Raw genomic sequence first — 26,210 nt, forward strand, 5'->3', positions numbered from 1 at the left:
TAGATCACTCCGCCCTCTCGTCTGACTCCACCTCTCTCTTCTCTGTTTTTAAGTCTTCCTCCGCGACCGGCGCGTCACTATTTGGCGAGGTCACGTGACAGCGGTGCTCGTAGTCGGTTGTATTATTTATGTGTTGAAAGGGAGTCCCCGGTGAGCGAAGACATCGGCGGCGGCAGTGACAACACCGACAGAGGAGTCTAGGGGCAAGCGATATCGAGGCCCGGCCCCTCGGTCGCGTCTATAAACACCGATTGAGACTAAAACCCCGGATAGCACAGCCCCGGGCAGAAAAAAATTAGTCCCGCGGTCTGTGTCAACGACAACCGCCTTCTCCAGCCCTCAGCGCTGCGTCCAGCGGAGTGGGAGACCCCGGGGGGGAGCTGAAGCCATGTCATCTCCCAGCCCGGGCAAGAGGCGGATGGACACGGATGTTGTCAAACTGTATCCTTTTCGGGGTGCTGCTAGTGGGGCACTGGGGTGGGGAGCTCCCGCTAGTGTCCAGGGGGGGCGAGCAGTGCAGCTGGAGGAGCGCTCATTGTGTCTGCCATTTTACCTTGTCATGGCTGGTGGACACCTCTGTAGTGGTGTAGCCCGGTGTATGGGGCGCAGGACGGGCTGGTTACGTGGCCTCTGGTTACTATAAGTAGCTTAGACTGGGGGGGAAGGGGCTGCTGAGATCACCACATGTGGTCACTGGGCTATAGATGACTATATGGAGGTAAATATTGTAATACACAGTAGCACTGGTGACTAAGGCTGTCCTGACTATTATATTGGGAGGGGGCCCTAGACAAACAGGACTTGTATGTGCTGAGCCTGGATTTTCTGTTTACAGCTCATCTTTGTGGATTTTATGTCTTTATCCTCTGTCTATTGTCTTTTTAGCACTTTGCTCTGTACCTTTAAAGCTGTCATGCCCTACTTTTGGTGTGACATGTCCCTGCATTGTGTCACATAGCATATTAATAACCTGTCAGTCAGCGCTCTGTGTCATCTGCTGCTCTCTGTCTTTACTTCTCTTCTCCTTGTATTTTACTCCTGACAAGACTGGCTGTTTTTCTTGTAAGGCAGCACAAAGGCTGTTGTCACATCCCAAGTGGATAGCAAAGTGTTCAGGCCCCATTGCTGATTCTTTCTCCTGGTCTCTATGTAGATGAATAAAGAAGATTTGTCACTGGAGCGTGATGTGTGCAGGTACCTCACCCTAGAGCTTAATTTAGATTGCTAACCACAGCGTACACGGCATGTTCCTCTACAGTTTTGGTGAAAGGCTTTAAATACTGTCACTGCTTCTTTGTTCCTTTCTAGCTTTGGACACAAAGATTTCTGATAGTGTCATTGCATTTAATAAACACAAAGATTCCCATTGGACTTTTCATGTCTGCAATGCAGGGCTCTTCTATAAGGAAAAGGGTCACCTGTCTCTGAGAGCTGGATAGCTAACAGTATCTATTAGTCATGTTGATTAAGTATCACATTTTCCCTAGACCTGCAGTGTCCAAAGCCTACCCCCCCCCTTGGGTACACAAAGTTAACTTTGGAATCTATATTGTAGACCTTGTACACTTTCTATGGGTCTGTCTGGCACCAATGGCTTTAAAGGGGCTGTGCTAAGGGGTGGGGGCTGTTTTGTATGAATGTTATTCTGCTCCACCCTTTTATTTTGCTAGAAGTCCATTTACCCAAGTGTATTAAGTGGGTGAGGACACTATAGTTTTTGTTTTTGCTCTTGAGGTGGTGGGTTTACTGTGAAAGGGAGTCTTGTTGAGGAGGAATGTGGCCCTGAAGTCATAAGGCCTAAATCTAAATCTGGCCACATTGCTGAGTTGTATTTTGGGCATTAAGTTTTTATATGTGTAATCTTTACAAACAATGACCTAAAGCACTTACCTGAGAGGAGTTGGTTAATGGATGGATACTTTTCATTGTTTAATACTGAGCTGGAAATGTTTAGGGCTCGGTAATGACATGAAGCCTGCAGAAATTCTGAGTCACTGACATGTTTTTGTTCCTCCTCCCTTCAGCTGGCCCTATTCTTATGCCCATTACTTATACCCTGAGAATAACTTAATGTGTCACATTGTATTGTGTGTCATATGTTTGTCCATATGTTTGTTTTCTTGTGTGGTCTGTTTGGTTATTGTTCAGTTTCCAGAGTTTTGTGGCTGAGAAGTTCCTTCAACCTCAGCCCAACCTCTATGTAGGGAAAAGGTCACGTATTTAGGACCTGCAGAGTATCGGATGTAAATATGCGGCCCCTACCCCCTTTGGTAACTTCCTTGTTAAACTGTTGCATATTACTAGAGCAGGGCAGGAGTGCTGAGCTGCTTGTTTTGTCAGCTTGCTGTCATATTATTGGCTGCTCTGTTACTACCCGGAAGCAGGGAGAGAGGATGGGGCCAAGCGAACAGCTGATCGACTGACAAAGGAAGCTGCTTTGTGTATAGAGGCAGACTAGCCATGCAGGATCTGTGTACATAGTTGTAAAGTCATTTTGCTGTTGCCAAGTGACAGCTTAAGTTTTTTTTTTTACTTTTTACCATTTCGGTTTATACAGATAAAGATCACATTTCTTTATTGTGATTCAATTGCAGATTCTGTTTTGACACGATTGCATGCAAGTTTTCTTGCACTTTTGCATTTATCATTCCTGTATTGAAGGTGTGTATTTTCCATAAACTTATTAAAAATGCACTTCAATACAATGGTACTTTATTTATTTATTTTTTTATCAAATCATCTTTGTAATCTAGTAAATTTTGGGTTATTCCAGTACTGGCACAGTCCAGTTGTGTTCCCCCAACCTCCACATAAGCTTGCAGGATTGACTAACATTTATACTTAATGGATCGAGGGAGACTCTCTCATCTCCTGGGAATAAAACAATTCATCCAGCATGCAGTATCTTATTACAGGCAGTCCCTGGGTTATGTTAAAGATAGATTTGTTCTTTAGGTGAATTTGTAGACAAGTCGGAACTGTTATATTTAGTAACTCCGGCCAAAGAATTTTTTGGTCTCACCGTCTCTGTAACAATTGGATTTTAAAAAAATTGGGGGTTGAACTGGGAACAAGAATCACAAGAATTACTTTTCTGTAGATCATTGCAGCCTGGGATTAAAGTAATGTATATTACAAGCATCCAGAGATTTTCACCAGAGGTCACTGTGGGCAAAGAAGTCAGTATATAACTAGGGGTCGTCTGTAAGTCAGGGACTGCCTGTGCACTTTATGGGCAGTAGATTATCTGGTTGCCCTCAACTGACCTTATGTCTGTGGGGTACTTTATTAATGTAGCTTTGGAAGCTTGTAGATGTGGCACATGAGGTGTTATTTGTATGCGGTGAGTATGTGACTAGTAAAATGTTAAAAAGTTGTACAAAAGTTGCAAATTTGTTGATACTAGTTTTTCCTGTGCCACTTAGACATAAATCCTCGCCAGTATTTAAGTTTGAAAAGTCACACTTCTTAAATCTGATTAACTTATCTGGATTTAAATGCTACGGCCCCCTGTACGCGAATCTGCCTGGTCCGGTGAAATGGACCCGTGTGCTGGAAAGCTCCCATGGATGAAGTGCAGTGGAGGGGAGTCCTTGATTCATAATGAATTATGATCAAAGGAGTCCCTGTCTGTTGGCAGAACAATCGGATTGTTCTTGTTCAGTTGGCCTGCAGGGGGTCATTGCATCATATTTCGCTAATGCAAGAACTCCCCTCCCGGTCTGTGGGATCTGATCAGCACAAGGCGTTGTTTCCATGGACAGAGGAGTGGGTTGGCTAAAAAGTCACAAATTTGGTGCAAATCGGCAGATGTAGCAGTTGTGAGACATTTTAAAGACCAAAAAGTCGCCCAACTGCAATTATACAACCTCCCGATATATTAGGAGGGACCTGGAGTAATTAATTCCAGTAAAGGCCCTAGGGGTCCCTTTCACACTTGCATTTTTCACGCTTGTGTTCTGCTCGTGCTTATGATGCCCAGAACTTGCATTGCACTCTGACCCATTGTAATCAATAGGTTTTGTCAGACATGCTTTTTTTTTTTTCATGCACACAAGTGCTTTTTTTTTTTTACACACGTTTAAATGCATGCTCTACTTTTGCAAGTCAAATGAGTGCAAAGCGCATCATACAAGTCTATGGGGTTGCATCAAAAACACATTGCACTCTGAGACACATGCAAGTGCAATGCTTTTTTCACTGATCAATTGCCATGGAAAAGAAAGACCACAGCCTTGAGTCAAACAAAATCTGACTGAAAACTGATTGAACTGTGATGGAAAATGTCAGTTTTTCACTGACCAAATCCTGATCGCTCTCTCTGATCAGATTCTGGCGTGATCTGCAACGCAAGTGTGAAAGAGGCCTAACTGCCAGACAATGAGTAAAAAAAAAAAAGCAATGAATAGGTTTATCCAATGCCTTTAACATACTGGGAAAACCTGACAATTTTACGTCTCCACTAGATAGTGAGTTCAGCTGTGTGACACCTGTTGAACAAAGCAGGGCACATTTATAACAAGTAAGCAACTTGTATGAAATTAGATTCTAGATATTTTTTTTTTTTTTCGTGTTGCACAAAAGCTGCATTTAGCTTTCCTGAGAGAAAATTCGATTTAACCAAGACAGTGTTTTAGTAACTATAAATGATATCGTCTGTTTATACATTTTATAAAATTGGCAAACATTAAATGTTATTGATACTCCTGAATATTATATGTATCTTACAAATATTTTGCCTTGTAATAGAAATAAATGAAAAGAATAAATTAAATAGAAATAACTTAAAACCGCAATCGCATACTTCATCGGACAAAACTGCATCAGGAAATCAAAATGTTTGTTAGATTTTGTTGTGGGAAAATATCTTCTTGTTCTTTGAATATAGAAGAATGCGATGTGGATTTTGACAAATTTTATTTTCCACCATGTGTATACATAAACAAAAAATGTCACCCCAAACTGTCAGCACATGTAAGATAGTCCTTTGCTGAAAGTTTTAACCTGTTGGAAAACTCCAATGCATGTGGGTGCTATATAGAGTCCTCGCCGATGATACCTAATGGAGGTTCTCTTTTTCAGAGCAATTGAGGCATAGCCATACATTACATGGCAAGTAAAGTTGCCTTTCCCCTACAGGCAATAGATCACACAATGGGTAGTTAAAAACGGTGTGTCTTCATGTATAATATAAGCCGATATGTAATTGGTTGTTTAAAATTTTGTTCCCCTTAGCAGAGAAGTGTTATTGACATGCGCTATAATGAAGAATTACAATGCTACTGGCCCTTTAATCAGTCTGTTGATTTTCTCCGCGTGGAGCAGACACAGGACAGAAGATGCCCACTGGTCACATGTCCACATCGCATGTCCTGCACCTGCCTGGGCAGGTCATGTGATCATCACTATGGCTGTAGTCGGTTGGTTACAGTGTATCCAGTATGACCAGTGTTGTGGTGAGACATCATCTCAGTGAGCTAATGTGCAGTGATGGCAGTTACACATCATTACTATGGTGACAGAGCAGTACAATCTGTTATATCATCATGGGGACTATAAGAGGTAGGAGGAGTTGCTGAGAACTAAACGATCATGGGACTTGTAGTTTCCAGTGGTGGCCATCTTGGTGAGAATACTATTTTAGAAAGCGCATAAATTTTGTGAATCATAAAATCAAACTATTTGAGCTCCATTTTATATTCATTTATTTATAGCATCAGGGTTTTTGTATCAGATGCTCATATTCCCATATTAAGTCTAGAGGTGTCTCGTGTGGAAGGTGATGCTTTTGAAGGTGTAAATCCACTGATCTCCCCAAATTTGGAAAAATGTTGAATCCCATTTGAGTTCACATTTTACTACTGAGATCTATCTTGCTGCTCATGTGATTCTATACAACTGGGCTTCTGCATTCACAAAAGTCTGACACTTGTCATTGTGATACAATTTATTGTCGCGTTACTAGCCACGTGCTCCCCAGAATACCCAGACTCAATGTCACAGCTGTTGCCAGATGGAAAATATAAATTCCATAATAACCATTTGCCTAATAATCACCCTTTACTTATTGCATACATTTTGTTTTTGCCATTTTGAGCATTCTCTATATGGAACTCAGTTTGGAGGAAAAGTTTTATTTTTATTTTTAATCATTTTTTTCATGTGCTAACACAAGATTGTTACAGTGGACTCTATAGATTCTGGTAGGTAGAGGGCATTTACCATATAACCACTCGGAGGGTTCAAAATACTCCTCTTACTATTTATTTAATAAAAATACTACATAGTAGTCAAAATTGTGGTAGATGACCACGGTGGTGTGCAGGCCAGGGAGAGGCTCAGTACTAGCGTGAGGCTCTCACCTGGCTAATGTGGTGTTCGATCATGTGAGTTGAGCATCAGCCGTCTGTACAGAACAACTGGCCTCTGGTCACATGACCTTCCATCAGGGCTGCGAGCTGCCGCAATGAAGGGGCATTAAAGGACATCTACCACTGGGATGAAAGTCTGTATGCAATGTGCCTGCAGATCGCGTCCAGGACTGAGGGAGGGAAAAGAAAAGCCACACATGGATTTATCAGCGTGGGGCATTTGAAGGAGTAAGCTTGTACAAGCGTTAATGCTGCCTCTGACCACTAGTAGACATTTTTTTGGCCACTCAATGGCCTGCATTACACTTCAGTGGAACCTTTGCCTAGCACATGGTAAATTTGGACTTTGCACAGCAGACCTGAAATAAGCTTCCTAACTCTTTGCCATACAGTTTCTACAGTTGCTTCAATTTTTGTCAGACAAGGTGGAAGGGGTGTACCTGAAGATGCATGGACAGAATTGGTAAATCTGCTCCATTGTGTGATTAGGACTAACTGAACACCTTCATCTGCCCACTACATTTTTCAACAAAATTTTCTGTTTGAATCTTGGCAAACAACATTTTCACATTTTAATGAGACCCTTTCATCGATTTCATGCTGCCTAAATCGTGATTTGCATGAATTTCTTGCAAGGTGTGTTACCACCTTGTTTTACGTTGTTAAGTTTCAAAGAAAACCAAATTTTTAAAAATATCTGGGCAAGGCCAAGACTCCACTGTTTAGCTTCTTCCCACCCTGCTTGATTGACTGGTCCCTCCCTGCTTTTACATAGAAATACACAGGGAATAACATGTCTGTCAAGTCAAGCAAGGTGGGAAGAGGCGGAACATGTTTTACTTAAAGGGACTCTGTCACCAGCCTTTACACCACTAAACTTGCATGAGCATCATGTAGTTTATGAACTATCATTTCTAGATTCCCACTTTTGTGTTATAAGAAAAAAAAGCCCTCGGTGTCATGCAAATGAGACATTGCGTTCCATAGCTGCTAGAATCATTGTAGTTTTTGTATAGATGAGTCTTTCTTTAATACCTTAAGAACGTGGCATAAAATGGCCTTCAGGACACAGCACTTTTTTTTTCCCGGCTCAAATTCCAAAAGAATGGGGGCGCTTTTTTTGTGGTAAGATTGGTATTTTCCGATGGTTTAATAATTCTGAATCATTATGCTATTTTTACCATAAAAATTAACTCTTTCCTACAGTGGAACAGAATACAGGAGCTGTTTTGCCACTTGTTTTTTTATTAAAACTTTTACACAGTTCGCTGTAGAGTATAACAAACATGATAAAACTATTCTGGAGGTTACTATGATTTAGAAAACACCATACATTCACAGGATTTCTTATGCATTTTCCTGTGTGTCGCCATAGTCTGAGAGCTTTAATGGTTTTTATTCCTTTGGCAATAGATGATTATTAGGACCTGTGTATTGCGCTAAAAGGTAATGGTTAGATTGGTACTATTATAGGGTACATCTGATGTTTTGAACGCTTTCTATTGCTAATTTTTTGGAGGTAGAAAGCACTAAAATTGCAATTTTTTTTAATACCCCTCTCAATACAGGTATAATAATGTAATATGTGCTTGGCAAAGGTTGCTATGGACACAAAAATACGGATCAGTGCTGCGGATCAGTGCCAGTGTTCCAGCGCCATCTGCAAGACGATATAGAGCATTTGAAGAAGAGTGAAGAAATCAGGCGATACCTTTTTGAGGCTATCTGAGTATATTTGATGGTGAGCTTCCGAGAATACTACTTCTCTTCGTCAGACATGATGTTATGCATGAAACAGAAAATTCACAGCATTTTATACACACTAAACTGTGATCATCAAAGGATATTAAAAAAACGAGTATTCTCGAAAGCTCACCATCAAATATACTCAGTTAGCCTTAAAAAGGTATCGCCTGATTTCTTCACTCTTCTTCTGCTCTCCATGGCTAACACAGTACAAATCTACAATACTATAGAGCATTGGAATGCTGCAATGGCCTGCTAATTAGGACGATCTATATCGTCCTATAGCACTAACCAGTTAAAAACTTGTGGTTGTGCATGCTATAGAACTGGAGATGGTCGATTAATTGGATCTTTATCTGCTTCATGATTTATCCTGTTGATTTTTTTTTTTTTTTTTTTTTTGTTCTGCTGTGGCTTTCCCATACTATACAAAGCTACGGACAGTGTTCGGCATCCGGCTGTTAGACCCGTGTAACCGTACCTTTATGTGTGTGTGTTGTAAGTAAGCATCAGCAGGACTGTGTAAATGGACAAAGACTATGGACTCCACCTTGCCAAAGGCAATAACTTTTATATATTATATTAGAACAACGTTATTGGAGGAGTCAAGGAGAGTGCTATGCATCAGCCACTACTGTCACCTGGTGGTGTTACTTCATGGGCAGGTGTGTCTAGTCGATACAGAACTGCCCTGACTCTGTACCTCAGAACCTTAAAGACCCAAAGAGTGAGATGGCTATAAGTAGATTTGTGAATAGCATAAGGCATGGTTGTCAAGTTGTAATTAATGGGCAGGCCACACGACAGGTTATTGAGACCGTTTTTTGGTGGTATACCCAGCATGTTTGCTTTTGTTTCAATAAAATGTTTGAGATGAGGAAATCCTTGAAGTGATGCAGCTGCAGAAATGAGCTGCGAAGTAACAAAGTATACAGCCCAGGTTGGTGAGATAATGGTGTGTAACTATAATAAATGCTTAATAACTGGTCAGTTTAACAAAAAAAAAAAAATTCATGCACAAAAATGTGCTGAAGAACACTGAAGACACTGTAATCGCCTTTCCGATGCGCCACCCCCCCCCCCTCCCCCATAGGTCCTTTTTTTTTTCTTCGGGTGCTCCGGCTTTGTCTTCGATCCTCCTCTTCGGCTCCCTACGCGATGCCAGCACCCACACAAGTACCGTTGTCAATGAAGTCGGTAAGCGGTCGACGTCAGTGTATGTGCCAGCCACGCACGGGGACCCCAAGATCGAGCTGGAACAAGAAGAGGACCTGTGGGGGCTTTGGAAAGGGGAGTACAGTGTTTTGTTTTTTATTATAGGCTTGGTATACTCAGGGCAGTCTAGCTGGCAGGCTATATACTAGGTAGCATTGGCTGGCAGGTTATATACAGTGTGTGGGGGGGAGGCTATATACTGAGGGTCGGGACTTCCAAGCTATTTAATGGGGGGGGGGCAGGGGCTGACGAGCTATATACTCAGGGAGCCGGCTGGCTGGTAAATGGTTACACAGGTCTTCAGGACTGCTACCTAACATTTGTCTGCAGCTATGTATGGTCAAAACTTTTGACCTCCCTTTAATTAATATAGTAGTTTTAGAAACTTCTGAGGGCAGTGACTCTCATCTGACCTCCTGTCACAGTTTACAGGATCATGGTTGTCAGCACTGGCTTACAAAAGACCCTTATGTTGAGTGTGGAAGTTCATTGTTAGTTTTACTGACCTTATACACTGTCTGTATTGAGTAAACTTTTTTCTATTGTCGAAGGTGTAAATTATGCCTGGCTAATAATGTTTTATAAATGTGTGTAAAATATACTTTTGTAGCATTTATATGATAAGTGGCATCATAATATATTTATTTGGCTTTGGGCCCAATCCTATTTATTTGTTGCTATCATTTTTGTTTTTTTGTAAATTGGAGAACAATTGGCAAGGAAATTGTTTTTGTAGAATATTTGGCAGCAGATTCAGGAGCCAAAATCCGGTTAGCATTGTACATCAAAATAGTAACTGCCTGTGTTTCCAGTTTCCAGTCTTTCTTGTGATTGTACAGAAGTTCTAATATTGCTTTGATATATTTCTTGAAGGGAATGCAGTATTTGAGGGAAATGAATTCATAAAATCGTTAGTGGACTGTTGTCATGTTATATTAAATTACTGTTGTAGTCCTTGAACAGATCTAACAGTCTTTATTTTGCATTATTTTGAGAGCTATGACATTACTGAATAAACTTTATTTTTTAAATATTTTTATCCTTGTCAGGCACACCGTTTGGGGGCATACAGGTTCCTGTGGAGTATACAGTATATTCAGTATAGTAGAAGGGGTTGTTTATGTTGCCTTTTATGTACAGGCATTCAGAGCTTGTAATCGCAGGGTTCCAGTTTCATTAATACACGGGGTGCAGAAACCATATGTCCTTCTGTCAGTCCTTTTCCATGACTAGATTCACATATGTAGTTGTCTCAGCCAACAGCAGAAGCAGATATCAAACAAAACACTTTTTGGAGCCACACATCAAATTTAAATCACTAAGAACTGTTTTATTCAAACTTTATTACTGTGGTTAGAGGATAGGTCAATGTGATTGGCAGTTAGTGGAAAGACTAAGCACCCAGTGCTTGGCTTATTCTAGAACACCAATAGTTGTTTTTCCATTGATAAGTTGCTTTATTTCTAGTCATCCTGAGGAGTGAAGAGCAAGCAGTATTTGGCTCATGAATGAGTTTTTATTTTGATCATTGTAAAGAAAACATAACCCATACCCTTCAGTAGTTAATTGTGCAGTTATAATTGCTTCATGCAATGTCCGTTTTCACTCCCAGACGAAGGCTCAGCAGGAGCCGAAACGCGCGTCGGGGCATTGCAGCCGGCACAGCTTCTTGATAACACCATACCTGTTCTAACGGTAAGGACTGATAGTTACAGCATTAGGATGTCCTACTAGGTTTCCAAGGTGCCAACTTGGCATGTTTTTGCACCTCAGCACTTGCAATAGACATCCTCAGTACCATACATCATCTCCAGTCCCGATATATATTTTCTTCAAGTAGAATTCTCTACTGTGTTTTCTATGCTGCTGGTGCCGCTTGCAATTTTTCTGTGTTTCACCATTCTGTACGCATCGTAGATTTTTACATTTCATGTTTTTATATATTTTTTCATTAAAGACTTATTGTATTTCCATGATTTGTTCGTAGTTGTCTTTCCTCCTTTTCCCCGTCGTGGGAATACCATTGGATTAGTAGTCATTATTTGAGGTTATTGGACCACATATGCGTATACTGAGGGGGCGCCACGAGGCCTTTAGGTGTGGAGTTCGGATGCCCACACCTATATTACATTATACCCTGTTCTCCCCCGTCATTCTGTTCCTTTTTGTTTGTTTAATGTCCGTTTTATGACTACGCAAGACCGGCTGGCATTGAGGCAACAAGATTCCCAAAAATTATTTTATCTGGGGCTTAAAGGAAGTTATTGCCTGACAGGGGAGCATTTATTAAAGGGGATGGCCTCTCTTTTACATAAGTTGCCCAACCACCTTTACCGACTTAATAATAATCCCTGATTGTTCATCAACAGATTCAGCATTTCTGATATTTTAGTGGTGTCTGTAGACTCGTTGTGATTCTTTGTTTACATGTATGAGCTCTGATGAATAGGAGGGGCTGAAGCAGGAGATTGAGTTGTCAGGAAATTGTGTATGTATCCAAAGGAGAGCCTGGTGAGAACTGGGAAAAGCAGAATGTATGAAAAGAGGCAAAGGCACAGGTACATATCTCATCTAATGGAAGAGATTTATTGTAAAGTGGCCAACCTCATTAAATTGCCGACTTTTCGCTGGATCCTGTAAATGGGCCACTTATTGAGAGTAACTGTTCCTTGAAGTTGTAGTATCTAATGGATCTGTATATCGAGACCTTTACCACTACAGTGCCAGGCAAAAATGGCACGGCTACTTATATCGACCTATAAATGTTACTGCTGTGTTTTTATAACTTGTATTCTAATGGCTCCACTTTCCTAATTTGTATTTGGAGATCATTCAGTTAATTGGTTATCTTGCCTGTTCTTGAATTTTCATTTCATTTCATTTGTGGAAGAAGAGAGCAGGTTTGAGCATTTGGGTATATGATGGTGGTCTTGGGGTTAATGCTCTGTCATGTTGATGTATTTTTAGCTGATGTTGTAGGTCTTCTAGCAGAAAATACAAGCTGTCGTATAATGACAGCAGTGCAGATTCCTGGAAAAGGTTTTTTCATTTTGAGAAGAGATGCCGATGTGTGGAAGAGAACATCATGTGCCGGGCTTTGTGACTTATATGTTGGAGTACACTTTTGAGACCATTTTGTATTATAGCAAGGGATACAAACGGTACTGAGTTCCCATGCTTGTAACAACTGATTGGCAGAGAGACCTATACCTATACAATTACCTTGTCCTTTGGCTCTGATAGAAGCAGTTCACAACTGCGTAAAAATCCACTCTTATCCTTCAACACAAATTCAACATTGTCTATTGCCTTGAGAAATAGGAGCCAATTATTCTAATGTCTAGCAATGGTAATACCCTTACATGAGCCCTTATTATCTTGTAGCTGCTTATAGAGTATTACACCTATCCTTTCTCTGTTCCCTCCATCCCCCTCCTTCTTCATCGTGCCTTCAGCTAATAGGCTGTGGTTGGAACAATTTAAATGGCTCTAACTTCTGAACCATGGCACAAAGAAAAACAGTTCTGGTGTAATTTTAAAGAGAATGATCTCCGCACACACAATAATTGTGTTTCTAGGTGTCGCAGAGAACTGTACCAGTTAGTCAGAAGTGGAGGCTGTATAGGATAATAACACTTATGAATTTATTTTGGGCATCTAGAAACACAGCACTTAAGGGGAGTTTCTCCTCTTTAAATTGACACCAGAAAATTACATGGTTCTAGGTACCGCAGTTCAAAAGATATAGCTACTGTAACTAGGGCTTCTCTGAAAAGACTGAAAAGTCATGCTAAAAGTCTTCTTTTTGGCGCAACCTGGTATCTGTTGAAGTCCTGATGAAGTTTTAGTGGGCCTGTAGAAATTCAGTTCACAGCAAGTCCAGTAAATATTGATTATTACTGCTAACTGGGATGAAGATCAACTATAGCTGGCATATAGGTAGTCTGTGTTCTAGGTCAAATCTAATGGGTCATACAGACTCAAAAAATCAATTTCTGAGGTACAAAGTGACACTTTTAGTATTCGTAGCTCATCTGATGTATCAAAAGCATCTCAAAGTAAGACTTGACAGTGTTAGGCTTTTCCGGATTTAGCAGAGGATCTGAAGCTGGAGGATAAATCTGGCGTTGGATAAGTCTAGTCTAACTTTGGCGTAAAATAAACCCATTAACAGAAGGTGCAAACTACACCAAAGCTCTGGGACTGGCTAAAACTAATTTTAGTATTTTATGTATGGACCATAGATTATCATTCAATTCTGTTCTCCTTAACCTATTACTTTAGTATTGAAAGTAAACATGAAGTTACAATTCTAGGAGGTCTAAATGAATTTATAGTGAAGTTTTATGGACCACAAGGAAGTAAGTATAATTATTTCAAATGACTATACTGTTTCTGTGCTATGATATTGGCTTTTTATTTCATGCTTATGTTGATATCATTTGAATTGGGAATGTACTATGGAGTTTCATGTGTTGAGTGCTTGTATCACAAAGCAAAGCTCAAAATATCAACACCATACTAGAATGTAATACTTGCGTGCGTGTGGAAGGGGTGGGGGTGATTGTGTGACATGTCTAATGGGCTCTGCCAAATCTATCTAGTCACAGGAACAGTTGTTAAAGCTTCTTTCCTACTTGTAGGTTCATGATGCACAATTTAACATTGTTTGCAGCTTGGGAGTAAAGAAATTTGTAATCTATTGAAAGCATGCAGTCTGACAAAGTTGTACTCAATCTTTGGAGGTTACAGAACTGCCATCTTTTAATGGCTATTTATCACTAAGCAGGCTCCTTGCAATGGTTGTAGAAGTGCCTTTGGAGCTGTACTGCCTGTCAGATTTATTAAAGTGGCATTGGCCCTTTAATTTTTATAGTAATAATTGCAGCAGCGCACATACACCAGGGTGAAGTGACCTTGCAATTCTTTTTTGATTATTTAAAAAAAAAAAAAAAAACACATGTCCTAAATCTTTGCACAGTGGTGCTCTAGCAGTGCTTCTTTATTTAAGCCATGTTCTGAGTATTGGGAAAAGACCCTTGCATTTTTGTAGCACATTTTGTTGCAAAAAAAGTCAAAGAAAATTGTTCCCCACTATTCAGCTAGCTGCATCTGAGTACGAACAGTGGCTTAGTGGTTAGCATTACAGCCTTGCAGTGCTGGGGACCTGGGTTCAAGTCCCAGGGTCAACATCTGCAAAGAGTTTGTATGTTCTCTCCGAGTTTGCATGTGTTTCCTCTGGTTTCCTCCCACACTCTAAAACATACTGGTAGGTTAATTAGTTTGTGAGCCCCATTGGGGACAGGCACAAATTGTGCAAGCTATGTGCAGCGCCGCAAAAGCTGTGTGCGCTATATAAATAAAGAAATGATTTATTATTATTATGATGTTATCTGAACTCAAGTCCAAAAACCGTTTCCTTGGGTAAAAAATACAATAGTCTGTATTAGTCAGTAAATATGTAGCAGTAACTCTACTGCATATCCAAAGGGAAATTTGTGCTATAGATCCTTAGTCGGAGTCCTCTCAAACTACTTATAGACTTTTTTCTATATATATAATCTTTAGAAGGAACCACTAAAGTCAGCAAGTTTGTTCATATACATCTAATGTATAAAGTGCAGTGGGATTTATGCAAATAAAATAACCTTGCAAAGATATTATTGACCTTTATGTATATGGCCCAGTGTTTGTCCTGGAATGTCTCACACAATTGATTAGAAAATAAATTAACTGGATAAAGTTCTTGTGTCTTCTAAATAAACAGTAGGTGAAGGTAAGTTTTAATGTTGGAGGAAAGTATTAGTTTGTTCTCAGCAGCCGATATCAATATCAAGGGGTGAATTTCATAGTATAAAAGGGGTGGCAAAGTAGTCTATTGCTTCATGCTCTGCTCTCTGTATTAATATACAGGCAGTCCCCGGGTTACATACAAGATAGGGTCTGGAGGTTTGTTCTTAAGTTGAATTTGTATGTAAGTCGAAACTGTATATTTTATAATGGAAGTTCTAGAAAAAAATTTTTCTTTTGCCCCAGTGACAATTGGAGATTCAAAATTTTTGGTGTAATTGGACCAAGAATTATCAATAAAGCTTCATTACAGACATCTTACAGCTGATCATTGTAGTCTGGGACTATAGTAAAGCATCCAGAGAGCTTCACCAGAGGTCACAGTGGGCAGAGGGGTCTGTCTGTAACTATGGGTTGTCTGTAAGTCGGGTGTCCTTAAGTAGGGGACCGCCTGTATTTAGTGTGGGGCCCCCACTACCTGGACCCGAAGTGATTGTTTTATGGGTGAAACTGCTCCTGTCCTGTGATCTAGGAATTGTTTGACATCTTACACGGAGGTTTATTAACATGTACATGTGCCACAGCATTCAATTGCTTCTTCCTTATGTCTGGGATAAATTTTAGTCATGCATTTTCTTTTCATCTTTGACAGCACCATATGAAGGTGGAGTGTGGAAAGTTAGAGTTGACCTTCCTGATAAATATCCTTTCAAATCTCCTTCTATAGGTTGGTATTGTTCAGTTTAATGTTTTCATAAAAGTAGGATTTGTATTTTTTTTTTTTTCTGGTGACAAAAAAAGTTTATATTCTGAATGTTATTTTATGCATTTGCTGATCTTCCTTTTTGTGAAACTTAAGTCTTATTTTCAATTTAAATCAATAAATGAGTAGGTTTTATTAAGGAACTTTTTATTTCCAGTCATTTTAATAGTAAAATAAAAATCACTGCATTTAGGATGTGTGCTTTGGCAGACTTGCAAAGAAGATGCTTTTCAAATGTTCTGCACAGGTCTCCAACACTCATCTTGCCAGGGAATCCATGTTAGTCCAGTACTACTAACTACCACCCAATCAATCTGTAATCTCCCTTTTCATTTCCAAGCTCCTGCAACCCCTGGTCTATTCTCGACTAGCCCGTTATCAGTCATCTAACTCCCTACTCAATCCCCCACAATCTGGTTTTCATACTATGTACTCCACTAACACTGGTCTTAGTAAAGTCTCCAATGATCTCACTGCTAAATACAAAGGTGCCTATTCTCTCCTCATTTTTCTGGATCTCCTCAGGATGCTTCACTCTGTTGGCCTAAAGGACACTGCTTTTCTACTGATCTCCCTTACCACATTTTCAATGTTTGCTTTTCTGGATCTTTCTCATCTCACCTTCCCCTCACTGTATGGGATCCTCAGTTCTAGGTCCCCTTGTCTTTTCCCTCTGTTTCTCCGATGGGGCAGTATAATCAGCAGATTTGGTTTCCAGTATAATTTTTATGCTGATGATACCTGACTGTATACTTCTGCATGTAACCTCATCCCTGCTTTACTTCAGAACACTGATGATTTGTCCCTCTCCCCTCTCCATAGAAAATAATGCTGCCCAGCCTTACATTCAGGAAAAGATAGAGCATGCTTTCTTTTCCCTGTCTTTGGAATGGTACGGTGCCATCGCTGGGTTGCCATAGCAGTCTATAAGGATGTATATCCGAACGCAAATTTGTGGCCGTATGTACGTCCCCACGACGGCCGTGTGAAAGAGGCTTAAGACTGAACTTCTTGTCTTTCCACCATCTACTAACTGACCCAACCCTGGCCTCTACATGTCGGTTTGTGGGATCACTATATCACCGAGGCAGGCTCTCTGTTGGGGTTGTGCTGGACTCCAACCTCTCCTTTGCACCCCATATTCAATCTCTTGCTGCATGTATTTCCAGAAGCTGCACATTTTTTACAATTAAAAAAGCTAATTCTTGCTCTCATTCACTCTCGACTAGACTACTGTAAACTCCCTGCTAATCGGTCTCCCACACACTAAACTCTCCTCTAGTCTATTCTTAACCCAGCAAACGGGCTTGTCTTTCAGACCAAATGCTATGCGGATGCATCCAGTCTGTGCCAGGTCACTGCACTGCTTGCCGGTCTCCTTCCGTATACAGTTTAAAAATAACCCTCGTCCACAAAGCTTTGCATAATGCTGCACCTGTCTATTGCCCAACCCATGCTCTTCGATCTGCTGGTGATATTAGATCAATCTGTACCTTAAATTGAACCTATCACACGCCTCCAAGACTTCTCCCGAGCTGCACCAATTCTCTGGAATTTCCCTTCCCCGGGCTCTCAGACTAATACCCATCCTCCAAAGTTTCATACGTGCTCTTAAAACCCATCTCTTAAGGCAAGCTTATCACACCTGATAACTTCATGAAATTTTAACTCTTTAATAACCCATTCTGTGTACTCCTCCCTGTTGTTCAGCAAAGACCAGATAGATGCCAATGTCCAGGCTGATCCTGTGCAGTCTTATTGACTTTGGACTTTTATATAAGATGCCGGCTGATGGCGTGTTCAAGCAGCAGTATTTTTATTGATTAAATGTTATTGTATTCCCTTACAAAGAATGGCTGGATCATTATACAAGCTCTTATACCTCTTGTGTCACCCCCTCATCCTCAGGCTGTAAGCTTTGTACTCTGTAATGTAGTATTTTATTTGTATGTGCCCCCTTCGATTTTGTAAAGCGCCAAGAAATACGTTGGTGCCATATAAAAATTATCGCTATCAACTGGAAAGACAGGAGCAGCAATTCATTTAGGAACATCTTATTTTGATCCTACTAATGAACCTGACAGTTGTCAAAAATAGCAAGTAAACTAATGGACTTTTTCGGACTCTGCCATTAGCCAGTTAACCCCTTATCACCGAGGCTTGTTTTCAGCTTAGTGACCAGAGTCAATTTTTAGAATTTGACATGTCACGATAATTGATTAGAACGTTGGAACGCTTTAACATATCCAGGTGAATTTGAGATTGTTTTCTCGTGACACATATTCCTTCATGTTAGTTGTAAAAGTTAAGTGATATGATTTCCGTTTTGTCCTGGAAAAAAAGAAAATATGGGAAAAGTTAGGAAACATTCTTCATTTTCAAAGTTTGAAATGTTGTGTTTTTTAGGCAGATTGTTAAAATACCCAGAAAGCTTGATAAATAACATTTTCAGAGCGTCTGCTTTCTGTTGGAATGATATTTTATGTGTCTTCTCATTATTCTAGGTGTTAAGAGTCTTTAGGTGCGATTTTATTTATTTTCAGCTTTTCATGAAAATTGCCAATATTCACATTTTGAGGAACAACTCTGCTTTCAAATGACTTTGAAAGGCCTAAATAATAGTAAAACCCCATAAATTACCTTGCCATAGAAACTACACCCCTCTATGTATGTAAAACAACTTCTATTAAGTCTTTTAACCCTTTACATGTTTCACATGGACTAAAACAAAATGCAACTGTGATTTAGAAACTTTTGAATTTTTGGGGAAAATATATTCATTTAGGCCAAAAATGACACTTTCCTTATGAATAAAATGATGAAATGCTCTGCAAAGTTTGATACCCAATGTAGTGTACCGATGGCCAATATGTGGTGGTAACCTGCTATATGGGCTCACGGCCGGGGATAGAATGAAAGCCACACCATTCGGAGCAGATTTTTAATCACATTTTAGTCTTAATCACGTTTAGTCTAAAATATATAATTTTTTTTTTTTTTTTTTTTGGTAATGCAAAATCATTATTTGCGGGGTTAGATACAGTGTAGAGTTAATTAATTTTGGGGTTCTATAGCTTATTCACAAAATTTTTATTCAGGATTCCAAGGGGGCTCCAACAAAATCATCAATTTTTATTTTGTATTTTTACCCCCCCCCCCCTTTTTTTTTTTTTCCCAACTTGCTAGAACATAAAAATATTTTATTTTTAGTTCTCTGGTTCACTACCATTATGGTGATACCTCATTTATATAGTTTTTGTTATCTTTGCTCCGTTTTACTGAGCAACACCAATATCGTAGGAAATTGCATTGTTTTTACTGTCAACAACTTTTCAGGTGCATAACTTCTGTATTTTTCTGTTGAACGATCTGGTTGAGGACTTATTTTTTTTGCGTTGTTTTGTCTTTTTATTCGTTTCATATTAGGGCGCTTAATCACTTTTTAGATTATTTTTTGTGAGGGTATTTGATGAAAAATTCCATATTATGGGAAGTGTTGTGTGTTGTTGTTTTTTTTTTTTTTTTTTATATAACCAGTTCAATATTTTCTTAGATTTATTGTTAAGATTGATACGGACGCGGTGATTCCAAATATGTATAATTTTTTTTGGTGTGTTTTATATACATTTATTTGTATTTTAGATGTAACTGAAGTGATAAGGGGACTTTTTATTTAAGTATTATTATAAAATTATTAAATAAATGGGGGATTTTTCCACTCCTGGGCTTGAACAAGCGTTTAACTGATGGCATGTTCAAGCCTTTACACTACAATATATGCATGCTCAGTTGGTTACAGTTGGCTCCTGCCAGGAAGTGGAACACGGCGCAAAGAGTCTGTAATCTGTAATGCATCATCTGTAATTTGTGCAGATAACCCAAAAAAAGGAAAGTCTTGGTGCAGTCATTTCGGATATCACCCAAAGACAGAAAGCTGAAACGCCTTACTTGTGGCACAGATCTCAGCAGTGTAACCTGACCATGGATCGAAGTATCCTATGTCTGTCATACTTGGATACCTGTTACAAATAGTATAATAAAAATGTAGTATATTTTATGTACAATTGTGCCTCCTAAGGGACATAAAAAAAAAATTATAAAAAGGTAAATCTCCCCTTTTCCCTACAATGCACATATAAACAAAGTATAAACTCATTAGGTGTCCCTACATCCCAAAATGCAGATTGTTAGTGTTTACTATATTGGATGATGATAATGATTATCTTTATATAGCGCCATAATGATCTGTAGCACTTTACAAATCATAGAGGACCTAAACAAATAAAATACTACATTACAGATTACAAACAGTCATATAGAACAATAGGAGTGAGGGCCGTGCTCACAAGAGCTTACATGCTATGAGGATGAAGGGGTGACACAAGTACAAGAGCTTGTATAATGATCCAGCCCTTCTTTAGAAGGGAAAAGAATACTTTTAATAAAGAAAAATGCTGCTGCTTCAACATGCCATCAGCTGCCATCTTATATATAAAGTCCAAAGTCAATGAGACTGCAGAGAAGCCTGGAGCTTGGAATGTATCTGGTGTTTGCTGGATAATAGGGAGGAGGACACAGGATAGGTTAGTCAAGAGTGTGATAGCCTTCCCTAAAGAATAGGGTTTTAAGAGCACTTTTGAAATTTGGGTATTAGGATGATATTGGGGAGGTGCAGCATCATGCAGAGCTTTGTGGATGAGCGTTATTTTTAAACTGTATACTGAAGAGTGGCTGGCAAAGACTGGAGGCATCTGTGTAGATTTAAATCTTAAAGACCAGCCTGGCTGTTGCATTAAGAATAGATTGGAGAGGAGAGAGTCGGTGAATGAAAGACCGATTAGTATGGAGTGGAAGACCGATTAGTATGGAGTTAAAATTTATTAAAACCATTATCCCAGACAGTGAGCAGAGTAACAGAAGAAATAGTTTGAAGCTAAAAGGCAGATGCTCACAAAACTTACTAAAAATAAGAAGTTCAGATATAATACAAATCAGTAAGTGTTTTAAGGTAGTGAAAGGGTTACACCTATACCTATTTTAACAAGGTTTTTAAAATACTTTTTAACATTTTTGTTTTAGGATTTATGAACAAAATATTTCACCCCAACATTGATGAAGCGTAAGTTACCTCTTTAAATTTTTTTTGACAAATAAATAAAACCCTCCTTGTTCTTTGTAGACCTGTAGCTTTGCTAAGAACAGTATTTAAGTGAGTTTTTTGGGGGTCTGCTATTTGCACATGCCCCATTCAGTTAGCACATGTGTATATAAATTGTGTTAATATAATTATATTCTGTGTACTGAGAAGTTGGGGAGGGGGGTACAAATGCAGTGAAATTGGTGAAAAATGCATTTGTGCCATTTTCCTGTGGGCTTGGATTTTACAGCTTTCACTGTGCGCCCAAAATGACAGTCTTTATTCTTTGGGTTGGTACGATCATGGGATATTAAATTTATATAGGTTGTAATGTGTTTTAATGTATTTGATCCTTTTGTGACGCGCAGATACCTAACAACATTTTACAATTTATATTAATTCTAGGGTAAGGGAGTGATTTGAATTTTATTTGAATTCTAGACCACCTAGATAGTCTGATGCTACCATATACTGCCATTCCTGTATGGCAGTATATGGGGATTTTACTACTCCTTTATTACAATGTGACCCCATCACATTATAACAAATGGCCTTTGGGTCTTTCAAAGACCCGAAGCTTTCATGGAGACAATCATTGCTCGCCGAGGACGTCCCTGGGAGCAACAATCTAAGCTAATATGGCGGTGCCCACACACCCACGATCGATGCTAGCACTGATTGTGGGTGTCTGCTGCAATGTATGGAGAGGTCTCAGCTCGTGGTACCTCTATTAAATAAAAGAACGGGGTCCTTTTATCCCTAATTGAATGACATGATGTGTCCTTCTGCTTCATTTTAGAGGCTTGGAAATTGTAGAGTGTTGATCTTGTGATCTTTGGGACTTCCAGCAGTCAGACTGTTCAGGTTTTTATCCCTTATCTTGTGGATGAGGGATAACAAATGAACTTGGTACAATCCTTTTATGTGGTATCCCAACATTTTAATATATCTCTTCTTTCTACATAAAGTGTTAAATTGGTGTACCTTGGCTTGGTTCCATAGTAATGCCACATAGTCATGCATTTTAGTAAGAGCTAAGCTCCAAAGAAAAATCCACAAGAACATGATGCATCATATGGTTTGAGACAAACCCTGCATGCAGTTCCTGCCTGCTTGGTGTGATTTGGACTGACTTGGATAAAACCCAATACCCACTTTGGTGTAATACTTACTCCATTTTAACACTTTGTCTCTCCACAGATCAGGTACAGTGTGTCTAGATGTTATCAATCAAACCTGGACGGCTCTGTACGGTAAGTGTCTTCATGTAACAGAGCGTACTATATGAAGCAACATATTCAACTTTACACATTTTAACTGTAAATATTCACACACTACTTTTAAGTATGTTCCACCCATGTCAGGATGAGGAAGGGGGGTAGGGGTGTATCCTTCTCTTGGTATAATTCAACTTTATCAAACGTTGTGTGACTCGTTCTAACATTGCACTGCTTGTTTGTTAGCTTAGTTCCCAGTAACACCTTAGTGACACACAATGTTTCCCAAGATGCTCCTTGGACTATGCAAAAAAAAGTCTTAAAAAAAAAAATATATGAATGGGGTACGAGCCAGTTTAGCTTTAAAGTGTGTGTGTGTGTGTGTGTGTGTGTAAATTTTTTGTTAGCTTTCTCGTATTACAGGTCAATTTCGCTCCGATCTCATATAGTTTAATTGGGAAGGGTAAGGATGGATGGATAAATAATGGCACATTGGCTAATGTAAATGGCAGTACTTGGTATGCGGCTTCCTCATTGGTTAAACCCTTATTGATGATATTATTGCTGCTATAGTAGTAGTCGCTACAAAGCTCAATACATGAAGTGTGGGGATGTGCACAGTGGTTGCAAGAAGTGCTCTACAACTGTGTGTATAGATAATGGTGTGAAACCCAACCACATAGTGTCCCTTTCACTAAATGTATGTAAATGATTGTTACAAGATATATCTTATTTTTTAAATTTTGTTAAAGGTAAATTTTAGGCTTAAGTGACTTCTTAATATTTCTTCTGAGCAGGGAGCATAGACATTCTGAGACTCTCTTTTTTTTTTTTTTTTTTTTAAATAAATAATCCTCATATCTTTTTTTTAAAAAATTTCTTGCAGATCTTACAAATATATTTGAGTCCTTTTTGCCCCAGCTTCTGGCCTACCCCAATCCAATAGATCCACTTAATGGAGATGCTGCAGCTATGTACCTGCACCGACCAGAGGAGTACAAACAGAAAATAAAAGGTGAGTTTGCAGGTATCAGTAGTACATGGTAGTGTATTGTTAGAATCCCTCAATCCAAACAAACAATACAATGGGGCACATTTACTTACCCGGCCCATTCGCGATCCAGCGGCGTGTTCTCTGCACAGGATTCGGGTCCGGCTGGGATTTAAGAAGGTAGTTCCTCCGCCGTCCACCAGGTGGCGCTGCAGCGCCGAAAATAATCTTAACGCCCCGGAATGCACCATCCCATAGAAGGTGAAGGTGAGCGCTCCCCAAGCGACACATTTTCGGTTTTTAAATGCGGCGTTTTTTCCGAATACGTCGGGTTTTCGTTCGGCCACGCCCCCCCGATTTCTGTCGCGCGCATGCCGGCCCCGATGCGCCACAATCCGATCGCGTGCGCCAAAAACCCGGGGCAATTCATGTACAAGCGGCGCAAATCGGAAATATTCGGGTAACACGTCGGGAAAACGCGAATCGGGCCCTTTGTAAATGACCCCCAATATGTTCATCTGTATCAGAAACCTAAGGGTAAAACAATCTTCTATTTGCAGTGGTGTAGTTTTAGAGGTCTCAGTGGGTGCAATTGCCTCTCGGAAATTGAGACTAATCTGCACCACAGTAACTTTGGCATAAGGGTCCTAAAAGTGCTCTTCTGTCCATAGCTAAAGAGGACTCAAGTGTGAGAAGTGGTTATTAATTTAAGTATTTTCTGATGTCTGATTTGATTTCTTAGGTTTCTGCTCTTTTTCCAGACCCCTATCTTTAATATGGTACTCTAATCATCTTTCTAGGTATCATAAACAACGAGCGGGGCTGTCTGAAGTGACTCCCCCACTGCAACCTCTCTTATGACTCTCTTCTGCTCATTTTCTTATGACTTTGGAGGAGACTTTTAGGGGGAATGTAATACCCTACCTGAGAGTGCTAGTTAAATGGTTTAAAATCTGGTGACCGTCCCTTTAACCCCTCTCTGCAAAAAGATGTAAAAGTACTACACAGCAGGAAGGAACTTTCCACAATCCTCTGTACTATTAAGTATGGCCCGGGCTCACAAGTTGAGCCCATATATTCTAGCTGACGCTGCTCTGTGACACCCACTATTAAGGTAACACTTCATAAATACATTTTCATAAACTCAAAACAAATCAACCAAGATTTTCAACTAACCTAATGTATGATGTGTCAGGAAAAAACATTCTCACAGATTTTGTGAAGGCAAAGTTAAGCAGTATTCTCATCTGGACATTCACACTTACTTTAATCAGCCAAATACATAATTTCTTTAATTGGGTGTTAAAAAACATTTTTTTAATTTGATTTCCCATAAATGTCGCCAATTTGTGCTTTAGAAACAAAATGGCTGTCCTTGGATATGGCCACATGCGCACCCTGGAAGCAATGTCCGTGCTTGGCTTTTGAGGCACCTGACCTCCTTGATTCAATGTTCATTACCATAGGATGACTGTAGGACATGTAGTAGCTCCTGGCCATTACATATGCAAAAATTATTTCTTTGTTCTCCTTAGATATGACCATTAAGGCTGGAGAGATTGCACAATCTAGTTTCTAATGGCTACATTTATCAGAGGTTATTTTCACATAGGTACTTCTTTTCAATGCGCTTTTTCACGCTTCAGGTTTTTATTTTTTTATTTTTATCCAATGTTGTCAGTGAACAAAAAACGACAGGGCTCAAAATATTTTTCTACTGCCCAGTGGAAAACAAAACGGAAAGTGTCAAATAGCACATTGGAGGAGGTCAGGCTTTTCAGAACCATTCTTTTCAGTTTTATTTAGGCATTTTTGTACGTTCAGATAACTTTCTTTCAAAAGAACATTCCTTGACTTTGATTCCTTATTTCATTTAGTTTTTGTTCTTGTTTTTCTTCTCATGCAAGTATTTAATTTTTTTTTTCAATTTATAATTTGGATATTATCCGGTGTTCTTCTTCTAGAGTACATCCAGAAATATGCAACAGAAGAGGCGCTTAAAGAACAAGAAGAGCGCACAGGGGATAGCTCATCTGAAAGCTCAATGTCTGACTTCTCGGAAGATGAAGCCCAGGACATGGAGTTGTAGTAGATACAATCTGCTTTTCGGAAGTGAAAAAAATACAAAGACTTATTTCCTAACCCTGAGAAGCAGACTATAATATTCATATTTAAACAAAGCAATTTTTTTTATTACTAAACAAGGTTTTTATGAATAATAGCATTGATATATCACCCTTTAGGTCTTGATTTTCCTGATCATTTTGCAACCCAATGTGCATAGCGTATGCCCCTCCCTCCCCCCACATTCCATTTTGGTAGCTGTGTGCATGAGTTCAGCAGTCCAACGTTGTACGCTACTTGAACTGAGGAGAAAGACCACAAATATAGCAACAAACAAGTGTGACTGCTGTGATGCCTAGTTTTCAAGTAGTGTTGTCCTTTTGATCGACACCCTGCCAAGTGGATCATACCTTGGACTCCGCTGGAATAGTACATTCTCTCAACCTGTATACATTGAGGCATTTTGTGCACAAAGAAAAAAAAACTTAAATTTAACAAACTTCCATGGAATGTGTGCTTTAGGGGGCACCTATTGGTGTTGGCCCTGCTCCTCCCCCTCCTTTTTTTTTTTTTTTTTTTTTTTTAATACATTCAAAATTAGCTTAAAAAAAACTTAAATTGGCCCCTACAGAAGGGTTTCATACATGCCTGTGTCTGTTTTTAATTACAGTTTTTCCTTTTTAATGTTGATTTATCACCCTTCTTCCAAGCCGAGAGGGTTTAGACTATGACCATGTTTAATTTGTGGATATGGCGATGTATTCCATCTATAAGGAGTTTATTCATTTGGAGATGGGGTTTGGGGGTGTGCAGAACCAGTGGTGAAGTGACCCATTGCTATTGTTTCCCTTTAGAGAAAAAGAGGGTGGTGAATTGTATGACTTAATTTACTTTCAAATATAGAGAAAACATCAAA

General features: G+C 39.5%; 1 protein-coding gene across 1 annotated transcript; it reads left to right on the forward strand.

Annotated features, from left to right (window-relative positions):
* UBE2H (ubiquitin conjugating enzyme E2 H) lies at positions 1 to 26,210 on the forward strand. The gene is made up of 7 exons (XM_072147510.1): positions 1 to 441; positions 13,617 to 13,693; positions 15,775 to 15,849; positions 20,965 to 21,004; positions 22,223 to 22,275; positions 23,126 to 23,254; positions 25,195 to 26,210. The coding sequence occupies exons 1-7, from the start codon at positions 389 to 391 to the stop codon at positions 25,317 to 25,319; spliced, it is 552 nt and encodes a 183-aa protein (XP_072003611.1). The 5' UTR covers positions 1 to 388; the 3' UTR covers positions 25,320 to 26,210.

This window comes from Engystomops pustulosus, chromosome 4 (genome assembly GCF_040894005.1).
Source record: "Engystomops pustulosus chromosome 4, aEngPut4.maternal, whole genome shotgun sequence".
Classification (NCBI taxonomy): domain Eukaryota; kingdom Metazoa; phylum Chordata; class Amphibia; order Anura; family Leptodactylidae; genus Engystomops; species Engystomops pustulosus.